Source organism: Mustela nigripes, chromosome 3 (assembly GCF_022355385.1).
Source record: "Mustela nigripes isolate SB6536 chromosome 3, MUSNIG.SB6536, whole genome shotgun sequence".
Classification (NCBI taxonomy): domain Eukaryota; kingdom Metazoa; phylum Chordata; class Mammalia; order Carnivora; family Mustelidae; genus Mustela; species Mustela nigripes.
This window is the reverse complement of record NC_081559.1, coordinates 24,561,870-24,574,602: the sequence shown is the minus strand read 5'-3', so window position 1 is coordinate 24,574,602 and position 12,733 is coordinate 24,561,870. Positions and strand designations below refer to the sequence as shown.

The 12,733-nt window shown below is 32.3% G+C and overlaps 1 protein-coding gene across 1 annotated transcript in view; it reads right to left on the bottom strand.

Annotated features, from left to right (window-relative positions):
* Nucleotides 1–3,794: 3,794 nt before the first annotated feature.
* SPAG16 (sperm associated antigen 16) overlaps nt 3,795–12,733 on the bottom strand; it is a 1,019,820-nt gene continuing 1,010,881 nt past the window's right edge. Inside the window, exon 16 of the mRNA XM_059392666.1 lies at nt 3,795–3,990. Coding sequence (XP_059248649.1) covers nt 3,815–3,990 — 176 coding nt within the window. The 3' untranslated portion in view covers nt 3,795–3,814. The remainder of the gene's footprint in view (nt 3,991–12,733) is intronic.

The window sequence follows — 12,733 nt, the reverse complement described above, 5'->3', positions numbered from 1 at the left end:
AAAGAAGAACAATTTGACATATATAAAGAGAATATGGATTTATGTAAGCCCATTTTCTCAACCTGTTTATTTGAGACCTATCTGGAAGACACTAAGACCTTAAATAGATTAAGTTCATGCAAATATCTATACTTTATTAGGAAATTTGGAGAGTTTATACTTGGCAGTATATGCATTAAAATTTGTCCTTTATTTCACTTGGGAATCTTAAGCTTCGATTTATCTTCTGAATTTCAAAGGTGTGGCTTTGTCTAAATTAAGAAGTGGTTTTACTAAGCCTCAAAAGGTGATTAAAAGTAGTTACAAATGGCTCAAGAATGTTTGAATTCAAATTAGTGATAGAATATATATGCTATATTATATATGCTATATAACTAAATTAGTGATAGAATATATATGCTATAATTATCTGTATTAAAAACTATAAGATTAGTAAGAAAACTTCTACTTCTAAAAGGGAGGCGACCAATAGTTATATATAAATTATAATTGAGATGAGCTAGTACAAAGGCCTTCCTACTCCTTTACTTCCATAACTGGAGAACAACAATGGTTTCAAATGGGTTACTTGTTTCAGAAAACATAAATCTAGATTTTGAGACATAGATAGGAAGAAAAAATAGTGCAACCATTTCACAGTGACTAAGAGAAAAATTTAATAAATAGTACAAGAGAACTCCATATATTGAAAATAATTTATTAAAAATAAATTTATTTTTCTCATTGTCCATAACTTTATTTTACTCAGGAAGTAAGCTCCTAGTGGGCAGGAAAGATGTACCTGTGATTTTTTTTTTAATGGCAATTTGAATCAAGTGTTTATGGACTACCACTTGAATTAATTTCTTCAATATAAAATATATACCATTCACATTGTCTTGAGAACATATCTTTCTTTTGACATCCCAAACATATTTGCATCTAGTCAATTTTCACAAAAATGCCAATATAAAACTGCTTATTGAAATTCCTTAAAATGATAATATGGTGTTGCCATTTACAGAAAATATGTCTGATTAATTTGGTGACATTGAATCCTATAAGCTTCATTTAGTGTTAGTGGTTGGTGTGGAGTGTTGGTAGTGGGCTCTTATTTAAATGTTGAGAGTGACTAACTTATACAAAGGCTCTGGGGAAACTGTGACTTTAGAGAATAAAGAAGTGGTTTTACTAAGATAAGAAAAAGTGTTGTCAGATAGTTCATTTGTCTATTTAAATGCTATTGGCTTTATGCCAATATTGCTTAGATTGTGTTTAGGATATTTTCAGATAATTTATAAATGTTATTTGTTGGTATATTTTCAGAATATAATGAATAATGATAAATCATCCCTTTTCAGTATAACATATACAAAGGATAATTCAAAAACAAGGTAAAGATGGCTTAAGGACACTTCATCAACTATTATGTTTGCATTTTAAGTAAAATATGCAAATTATCTTATGCAAAGTAATAGTAAAATGGAAGGTAGTATATTTATGCCCTCCTTTAAGAGAAAACTGCTCTCTGATATTAGAATTCCTTTTGGGTAGGTAATGATAAAAGAGATGGATATATTTTAAAATATGTCAAAAATAATGAGTCATGACAGAACAAAAAAAATGCAAACCTATAATTCTACTTGAGAAGCTGGAAGCTCCCTTTGACAAAGCAATTTTTTTTCTCTTAAATTACTACAGAGGCCACAAACAGAAGCTTCTGAAAAAAGCATAAATGTATTTTTACTGAGTAAGCCATGTATTATAAATCTCTCACATATTTAGAAAGTTTATTTGGAAGAAAGGAAGCTATTGTGCTTCCTTATAGTATTCCAGTAGTGTTTGCCAGTACATGCAAAATAAGCCATATGAAATACACATATCATTCTGCTTCAAAAGGACAGAGACAGAAATTGATCTCTTTGCAAGCTACAGGTAGGCATTAATATATTGTATCGGGTTGTGGTAAATGTAAACCTAAAGATAAAAATAGGGGTGTAATGAGTACTTTATATAAACCTTAAATATGTTTTTATTATATGAAATACAATTTGAAATCTGCATGGAGAAAACAAGGTTTTCTTTTTAATAAAACAAAGTTCTTCAGTTATTAAAAAATCCCTTTTCATAATTGAGCTGCTCCAGTGTAGTTAAAAACACTATTTAAGAGAAGAAAGGTTAGAGAAATGAAATGAAAGGTTTATCTGAAGATTTTCAATAAGTAAGCAAACACTGCTAAACTGAGGATCACTTTCTAGCTAAACTTTCCCCCCTCCCCATATTGCTACATATGATTTAAAATGACTGCATCTATTTCTTTGAGAAAACAAACATAACTCATGTCATAAGATACACTTACCTAATCAGTCTGGAGGTTAATGGTGGTGGTGGGAATCATAGACCAATATGAACTAAAAGATCAGGTATGTTTTAGGAAAGCAGTTCCTCTTTAATTATCCAAAGAATACATTTTCAGGCATGAATTAAAGGTAATCCATTCTCTCTACCTCCCATTTCAAAACACAGTCAAGAAGCAGTCTCCCGCCCTTCCAGAGAGAAACACAGCAGACACACATAAGAAATATGCTTTGGACTTGTCTTCAGAATTCAAAGCAAGAAGCAATGCTGGTCCTGTAGAAATCCAGACCCCAGTAGCAGAATCATGTTGAACTTATTTTTAGCATTTTCTCAGATCCTTCTATGAAATTTACCGGCTGATTACGCCTCCTCCACACATGAGTTCACTTACACAGTGTTTGGTACGGCAGTAGAGGTGATTTGGCTAGGCTCTGAGGATCACAAACAGCAATAGCATACTGTAGCTTAAAGCCCACTCCGTGGCAGTACCATCAGCATCATCCACAATATGTTGCTTGAATCCCCTCTTACACACCAGAAAATACTAACTGTGGACGTGAAGGAAAGGAGCAACTTTAGCTGGGTTTCTGCATCACTGAGAGCAGTTTGCAGACTGCTGATTTGGAGCTCATTCGCCGGCAGCCGGGAATTCCTCAGCACCACGGACAGCGCCAACAACTGGCTTCTGAGCCCAGCTCGGTCGAAATCCGGAGCTGCTTCTTTAGATGAGGCTAGAGTGTTCTCTAAAGCAGTCGCACTTTATACAGCTGATGCATGCATTAGGAGTGGTAAAAACATTTTACACGCGAGATACTTATTGGCATTGAAATTAAAATAAAAAATACAAAACATTGTAATTATACCTAATGCATTCTTAGATGGGCTGCAGAGATGAAAGTTCTGGAAGAGCATTGCATTTAGATTTGAGCCATCTGCAGTCTTGATTATTATTAATAGATAAAACATAGTCATTGTCAAAGAATCTCTGAAACTGTATGCTCCCCGCTTTTATTTGACCCTTTGGTTGCAGAAAGACTTTCTCCATGCTACACGATTAAACTTCAGGTCTTCCTGCAGCTTGGATTTGATTTAAAAAAAAAAAAAAAAAAGTAGCCCTGTTCTGCAGTTTGTTCTCTAACATTCAAAATCAATCTCCTGTAATTCATCTAGTCTGTCATTAGGCGTCATTGTAAAGCCGTTTCTTTCAAAGCCTTAGTAAAGATGTTCTGTCTCTAAATTCTTATCAAAATGAAAAAGAAAAAAAGACCCAGACACAAATAAATGAGCAAGAAGTTATTATTATTTTTTATTGGTAACAGTATGAGCACTAAAATACATGTCTAAAGCATGTTTTAAAGCAAATTGTGAATGTTACCAGCTGGCATATTTAACCAGATAGTTGCTGGTTTGGGACTGACTACGTAAGGTATTTTCCAGACCTTAAAGGGGATGCCGTCCATAGTTGGATATGCTGACCTCAAGACCACGTTCGAACAGTGCCATCAGAACCTCCGGAAAACAAATACTCTCCATCATGAGAAAACACGACTGTGTGAGCCTCACTCTCGTGGCCCATCAATTTGTGAATCTGTCCTGATTTAAGATCTAGCAAATGGATAACCCCACTGCCACTCGCCTGAGCTAAAACTCGACCTGAGAGAGAGAGAGAGAGAGAGAGAGAATATCAAAGTTTAATTGCAAGCAGTCGTAGTTTCTAAGCAATGAAATACACAACTTAGTTTCATTTGTAATTCTAGAGACTCATATTAGATGTCAGTCATTAAATATAAGGTAACTCTCATTTGTATAGGAAATAATTCCTATTTGTATAGGAAATAATTTTGACATGTCAAAATTAACACATGTCAATGATTATAAAATTTTAAAATAAAAAGTAAAGGCTAATACCTTACCTACTTTATCAAATTTCCTCCTAGTTTCCTTATATTTGGAATTAATAAATAATTTTGAGAAGATGAGGGTGAAAACAACTAAGCAATGCAGGTTTCTTTTACAACTGAATTGTATGTAAAAAAATATCCCAAGCATAGGTTTAAAATCTATGTCCCTATATAATGGATAATACATGTTAAATTTTGCATTATACTTTAAGTTGTTACAATTATGCTAAATCTTTACTTAGTTATAATAATATACATTTATGCTTTAAAAATTATGACACTTATGAAATTTTTTTGGAGTTGAAGTGAAAATAAATACCTCCAGTTCAAGAATGACTTGGGGTTTTTACTCTAATTTAAAATTCAAAATTCTGTTAAACTAAATTTATATTACATAAGAGCTAAATATAGTACAGAGTATTCTCATAATTTTTATACTGTATAATTTTTAGTGAATAATTTCCTTCAAGTGAAAAATATATCAGCAATCCAGTTCTAATGCTTTTATTAAAGAGGTCTGATAACAAACTATCAGGGAATTTAGAGGTAAGTAAAAATAATGGAATATGTTTACATAAAGTCAGTATGTGGGGCAAAAGCACAATAATAGGACTACCTATGGGATTATCTAATCATACTTAGAAGGCATATTATCATTCCAGTAATAATATTTAAAATTGATTTGCCTACAATCTAGATACTAGATTTTGTACCTGATGTGAATAATTCCATATAATCCTTATAAGAGCTAATGATAAAATAATATTAACTTCATTATATGGGTGAACAAAGAGAGGTTTAGAAAGGTGAAGGAGCTTGCTCAAGAGGAAGTATGCAGGGTATGGAGGATGGAGGGAGGTATCATTAAATCACAATCACTTTGAATCCAGAGCCTGGATTTTTAGTCATTGTGTTTTCCACATACAGCATGGTATTGTTATCAATGATGCCCTCCTGACAGATTTTAAGTGGGTGATATACTGTGAAAACAAAATTTGTCTGTTTCACAGTAAAAATTCTTTAACGATGTTGTCATAAAAGTCACAGTGAAATATTTAATCACAAATTATACCCCAAAATATCATGAATATTTTGAAAACAAGGAAAAGTTATAAAAGTAAAGCTAACCATGATAAATATGGCCTATTTGCAAACCTTTGTAACTACTGGGCTTCTTCATCTAGAACAAAGCCTGACACAGCAAAGTTCCTTAGGATGGATTAGAGTGTCCAAAGAAGCAGATGTGAATATTTATTATAAACCTTCTTCTACTGAGTCTTTGCTGACAGAAGCATTACATATGGATTCCACTTCTAGACTCATTCTATAGGCAATTGCTGCTTGTGACTTTCCTAAGAGACAAAAAATACTTTTTTTTTGTAGTCTTCATACAACAGACAGGAAAGGGGTAAATATTATTTTCTATTTTTGAAATGAAACGGAGTCAAAGCTCATAAAGAAAAAGGAAAAGATTTAGCTTTAAACCATTATCTTTTGTTGAAGTCAAATCAGTAAAAATAATAATTGGAAAAGTTTATGAAGGTTCTTGGTAATTTCTGAAAGTTCAATGAAATAGAGAATATAATATTCGAACCTAAAGATAGGATTATAAAATTCAGCGGCACCATGTCTCAGGTGTTTCAAAAATTTGTCTTTTATAGAACAGATTTTAGTAATTTTATGATGAGGTTTTTCAGGTTTACTTGGATTCATTTACAGAAGATCGCAAGATTGTGGTTCTATGTATAACTTATTCCTAAAATGTGTATACATTTATAATCATGTTCAATTTTATTTAAAGTATATGGGATTATTACATGGCATAAAATGTCTGACCTAAAATTAGCTTTAATGGCAATTGAGATGCTAAACCCTTTCTAGGCTAGAAGATTTTCAGAATTACTTACTAGGATGGGTCAACTACCACATTACTATCTAGTTGGTGCCAGAGAGGTGGCACTCTCAAAAAAAAAAAAATAGTATGATTAGTGGTAGGATCTCTAGAGAGTGGAGTATTTACAGACATGTGTATAGGTATCTCTCTAAATATCCTGGTGATTGGCAATGAAAAATAAATCAGAATATAAATCATTTGTCATCCCAATGCAGAGTCTTAATGACAAATTTAGGAAAAGCATTTATCTACTACTTGGTCAATGGAATAAAAATATATATAGACAAAATTTTTAGCAGTATTGTGAGAATTTATAAAAACTTGTGCTAATGCTTATGTTAAAGTTAATACACGTCCTTAAAAATATGAAATGAGAAAAAAAGATAAATTATATATTTATACTTCAAATATTTTGTTAAAATATAACAATTTAGCCAAAATAATTGTCTTGTAACATGTAATTCCTAAATAGATTATTTAAAATGTCATTTAGCATACCCAGAGCAATCTGTACTTTCAACGCCATCCTAATCAAAACACCATCAGCATTTTTCAAAGTGCTGGAACAAACAATCCTAAAATTTGTATGAAACCAGAAAAGACCCTGAATCACCAAGGAAATGTTGAAAAAGTAAAACAAATTTGCCTGATTTCAAGCTTTATTACAAAGCTGTGATCACCAAGACAGCATGGTACTGGCGCAAAAACAGAGACATAGACCAGTGGAACACAATAGAGAACCCAGATATGGACCCTCAATTCTATGGTCAAATAACTTTGACAAAGCAGGAAAAATATCCAATGGAAAAAGACAGTCTTTTCAATTAATAGTGCTGGGAAAATTGGACAGCTACATACAGAAGAATGAAACTTGACCATTCTCTTACACAAAGATAAACTCAAAATGAATGAAAGACCTCAGTGTGAGACAGGAATCCATCAAAACCCTATAGGAGAACAGAGGAAGTAATTTCTTCAACATCAGCTGCAGAAATTTCTTTCAAGACATGTCTCCAAGGACAAGGGAAACAAAAGTGAAAATTGATCAAGATCAAAAACCTGTTCTTCATCAAGATCAAAAGCTTCTGCACAGCAAATGAAACAGTCAACAAAACAGGCAATCCACAGAATGGAAGAAGATATTTGCATATGGCATTACAGATAAAATGCTGATATCCAAGATCTATAAAGAACTTCTCAAACTCAACACCCAAAAAACAAAAAAGTCAAAAAATGGGCAGAATACATGAACAGACACTTCTCAAAAGGACATATACAAATGGCTAACAGACACATGAAAAAATATTCATCATCATTATTCATCGGGGAGATTCAAATCAAAACCACATTGAGATACCACCTCATGCCAGTTAGAATTGCCAAAATCAACAAGACAGTAAACAACAAATGTTGGAGGGGTTGTGGAGAAAGGAGAGCCCTCTTACACTGTTGGTGGGAATGCAGATTTGTGCAGCCACTTTGGAAAACAGTGTGGAGCTTCCTCAAAAAAAAAAAAAAAAAAATAGAGCTACCATATGACCTAGCAATTGCACTACTTAGTATTCACCCCAAAGATACAGATGTAATGAAAAAAAGGGCCATATGCACCCCAACGTTCATAGCAGGAATGTTCACAAGAGCCAAACTGTAAAAAGAGTCAAGATGCACTTCAACAGATGAATGGATAAAGAAGATGGGGTTCATATATACAATGGAATATTACTCAGATGTTAGAAAGGGTGAATATCCAACTTTTGCATCAACATGGATGGAAATGGAGAAAATTATGCTGAGTGAAGTAAGTTAAGTAGAAAAAGTCAATTATCATATGGTTTCATTTACTTGTGGAACATAAGGGATAGCATAAAGGACATTAGGAGAAGGAAGGGAAAAAATAATTTCTAGCAAAATTATCTCTTTAGTGTTTCTGTTTCTATTTTAGATACAATAATATCTGTTTTCAAGACTTCAAAGTATAGTGAAATTCATTTGTCACTTTTACTCCTTCTCTATCCTCAACCCAAGTTCTATCCATTCTTTTTTTTACTAATTTTCTGTAGTTCACTTATTTAAAACTGTTATGTCCACAATATTATAGTCCTTGTTTTCATTTGGCAGGACTATTGAGATAGTACACCAAATGATCTTTTTATTATAATTTCTTTACTTTAAAACCTACATATTAACTCCTAAGGTATATCTTCAATTATGTTAATCCTACTTTAAAATGCCATAAATTTGAATAAAACAACACCAAAAGCAGCAACAACAGCAACAACAAAGAGGCTTCTTACAACTCTGACATTCTCAGGTTTTGTTTTAGATCCAACCATCTCATTTTATTAAAAAAAAAAAAAAAAAAAAAAAAAAGCTGAGATGAAAAGACTTGCCCAAGGTAAGAAAATGTATCTATGTCAGTTGAAAAACCTGATTGAAATCAGATCTCTGGTCCCAAATCTGTGTTTTTTTTTTATTGCCTTCTGACACTGAATATTGTTCTAGTATCTAGTATGACTTTCAAGACCTCTTCACTCCCATAAAAACTGGCATCTATTCAACCAAGTACAGTTTTACAGGAATCCTATATTCTCCATCAAATGATATCTCATCATTTCTTGATTATAATTTTCATTTTCCATCTTTGCGTTGTTGCTTCTGTTATTCCATTTGGTGAAGTATTTTTGTTAGCTATTTCCATGGTCCTCAACTGTATCTTCATGTAAAATTCGATCTATGTATGAAGTCCTGTTTCAAAATAATTTTCTTCATCTTGTTGGTATAAGGCATCCCTAGTGGAGATTTTCCTATTCTGAGCATTCATTGCATTTTATTGATATCACTCATGTCATAATAAGATACCATAAATTATAGTTAACTGTGTATTTGTCTTACCTTCTTAATTTTGCAATTACTGGTGAACAGGGGCATGTCATATTTTTGCATTACTGCCCCCCAGCTTAATACATTGGCTGTTACTATGTATTACTATCCTCAGTGATAATATTAACAGTTTTCATGACTATACTTTTTAGTCCTACAGCTCTAAACCCTTTATACATGTTATCTCATTTTATCCTCACTACAACCCTATGGGGTAGATATGTACCTGCACTATACTATTAGAGCATTTATGACTCACATGTAGCTACTGGACCATGGAAATGCAGCTGGTGAAACTTGAAATACATTATAATTGTAAAATGCTCACCATTTTCAGACTTTAGGAAAAATATACAAAATATTTTATTAGTAATTTTATATCAATTACAAGTGATAATACATTTTAAAATTAATTTCACCCACTTTTTAAAAATGTGGCTACTAAAAATGTAAAATTATGTATGTGGTTCACATTGTATTTCTTTTGGACAGTGCTAGCACATATCCTCCTTCATATAAGAGGAAAATGGGGCTTAGAGATGAAAGCAAATTCTCCAAAGCCATACAACTTAAGTAATGGAGTCTTGACTTGGGGGCTCTATGTCTCCAAATCCTATGCTTATCCTCTACGTCATGTCCTAATACCTCCGAATGAATTTTTATTGATTGGCTCAATGTTGTCTCTCCTACTGTGATTAAGCTGCCCTTACTAAAATGCAGTATGAGTCACAATAAACATCTCTTGGGTGTGCAGCACCAGTTTCCAGCTAAATCTGTGCTTGCTCCTAGGAATACTTTAAAATTAATTTCTATTTAAGTACAAGAAGTATTTCAAAATTTCATTTCTGTGGTTACCCTAATGGCACTTATTGACTCCAAGAATCTTATTGTACAATCAGCTTCCTGGGAATAAGGAGGGGACTTAGAAAAGCAGCTTTTATTCTTTTAAAGCTCAAAAAGTCCATCCATGTACCCAACATTCAACAGTGCCTTAGTAAGGAAAAATCAAAACAAATAAAAAACAAACAAAAAACACCTCCACAACTTTAGATACATGTTTTACATTAAGATGTTATAAAAATTTATGTCATTTTTTTGTTCTAGGGGAAATAAACAGGAATATATTATCCTTCTAATGCTTATACTTTCAACATTGACTGACATCCTCTCAGACTAACTGAAACAGGTACAATAAACACAGTAAATGTAGTAAATTTGTCCAATTCCTTACATCGGCTGTTCATTAAAGGAGAAAGTTCTTGTTTTGTTGAAATATTTCAACTTTGTTTTGAATGGAGAATTTCTTTAGAATTAAAGAGAAAGTTAAATTTTTAGGTTGAGAAAATTACTAAGGGAGAGTTATTGGGAACTCAGTTATCAATATGACAATTTATATTCTCTGAAATTCCAAATAAAAATTGTGAGATACATAAAACATTTTTTAAAAAGTATATGGTGTTATATTAGTGTCAGGTTTACAATATAGTGATTCAACAATTCTATATATTACTTAGTGTTCATCATGAGAAATGGACTCTTAATTCCTCTTTCACTGGTTTCACCCATCTCATCATCCACTTCTCCTTTGGTAACCATCAGTTAGTTCTCTATAGTTAAGAATCTGTTTTCTGGGGGCACCTGGGTGGCTCAGTGGGTTAAAGCCTCTGCCTTCAGCTCAGGTCATGAACCCAGGGTCCTAGGATCGAGCCCCGCATTGAGCCGGGCATCGGGCTCTCTGCTCAGCAGGGAGCCTGCTTCCCTTCCTCTCTCTGCCTGCCTCTCTGTCTACTTGTGATCTCTGTCTGTCAAATAAATAAATAAAATCTTAAAAAAAATCTGTTTTCTGGTTTGTCTCGCTTTTCTTTATTCATTTGTGTTGTTTCTTAAATTACCCGTATTAAAGAAATTATATTGTATTTGTCTTTCTCTAAGTGACTTACTTTGCTTAGTATTATACACTCTAGTTCCATCTATGCTGTTGTAAATAGCAAGATTATATTCTCTTTTTTATGACTAAGTAATAATCCATTATATATGTGGCATCCCTTCTTTATCCATTCATCTATCAATGGACACTTGGGCTGCTTCCATAATTTGTCTATTACAAATAATACTGCAATAAACATTAGTGTGCATATATCTTTTCAAATTACTGTTTTTATATTCTTTGAGTAATACCCAGTAGTGGAATTACAAGATCATATGGTAGTTCTATTTTTAATTTTTTGAGGAACCTCCATACTGTTTTCCACAGTGGTTACACCAGTTTTCATTCCCATCAGCAGTGCACAAGTGTTCCTTTCCCCCTACACCCTTGTTAACATTTGTTTCTTGTGTTTTATGATTTTAGTCATTATGATAGGTGTGAGGTGATACCTCATTGTGGTTTTGATTCATTTCTCTGATGATTAGTTATGTTGAATATCTTTTCATGTGTCCATTGACCATGTATATCTTCTTTGGAGAAATGTCTGGAAATGTCTGTTCATGTCTTCTGCCCATTTTTAATGGATTTTGTGTGTGTGTGTTGTGTAAGTTCTTTATATATTTTGGATACTAACCCTTTATTGGATATGTCATTTGTAATTTTTTTCCCATTCAGTAGGTTGCCTTCTAATTATCTTTGTTGTTTCCCCTTCTGTACAGAAGCTTTTAATTTTGATGTAGTCGTAATAATTTATTTTTGCTTTTGTTTCCCTTGTCTCAGGAGACATATTTAGAAGGATGTTGCTGTGACCAACACCAGAGAACTTGCTGTCTGTGCTCTCTTCTAGGATTTTTATGGTTTGGGATTTCACATTTAGGTACTTAATCCATTTTGAGTTTATTTTTGGGTATGATGTAAAGAAGTGGTCCAGTTTTATTCTTTTGCATATAGCTATCCAGTTTTCCCAACACAATTTTTCTTTATTCCATTCCATTTTCTTGCCTCCTCTGTTGATGATTAATTGACTATATATTCACGAGTTTATTTTGGGGATCTCTATTCTGTTCCATTTATCTATGTGTCTTTTTTTGTATCAGTACCATACCATTCTGTCTACTATAGCTTTGTAGTATATCTTGAAATCTAGGATTGTGATACCTCCATCTTTTTTCTTCTGTTTCAACATTGCTTTGGTTATTTGGGATCTTTTGTAGTTCCATACAACTTTTAGCATTGTTTGTTCTAGTTCTGTGAAAATGCTGTTGGTATTTGCATTAAATCTGTAAATTGCTTTGGGTAGTATGGGCATTTTAACAATATTTGTTCTTCCCACCATGTGCATTTGGAATATCTTTCCATTTCTTTGTGTCATCTTCAGTTTCTTTCATCAGTACTTCATAGTTTTCAGAGTACAGGTCTTTCACTTTCTTTAAATTTATTCCTAGGTATTTTATTATTTAGAAATATAAGTATATATATTAAATATAAGTATATATATTAAATATAAGTATATATATATTTATTATTTAGAAATATAAGTAAATATAAATAAATAATATTTATTTCTAAATTATATTTATATCTAAATTTATATATTTATATATATTTATATTTATATCTAAATACATTTATTATTTAAAAATTATATATATAGAAATGCAAGAGGTCTCTATATATTGATTTTATGTCCTGTCACTTTATGAATTCATTTATCAGTTCTAGTAGTTTTTTGGTGGAATCTTTAGGGTTTTATATATATTGTATTATGTCATCTGTAAACAGTAGAAGTTTTAC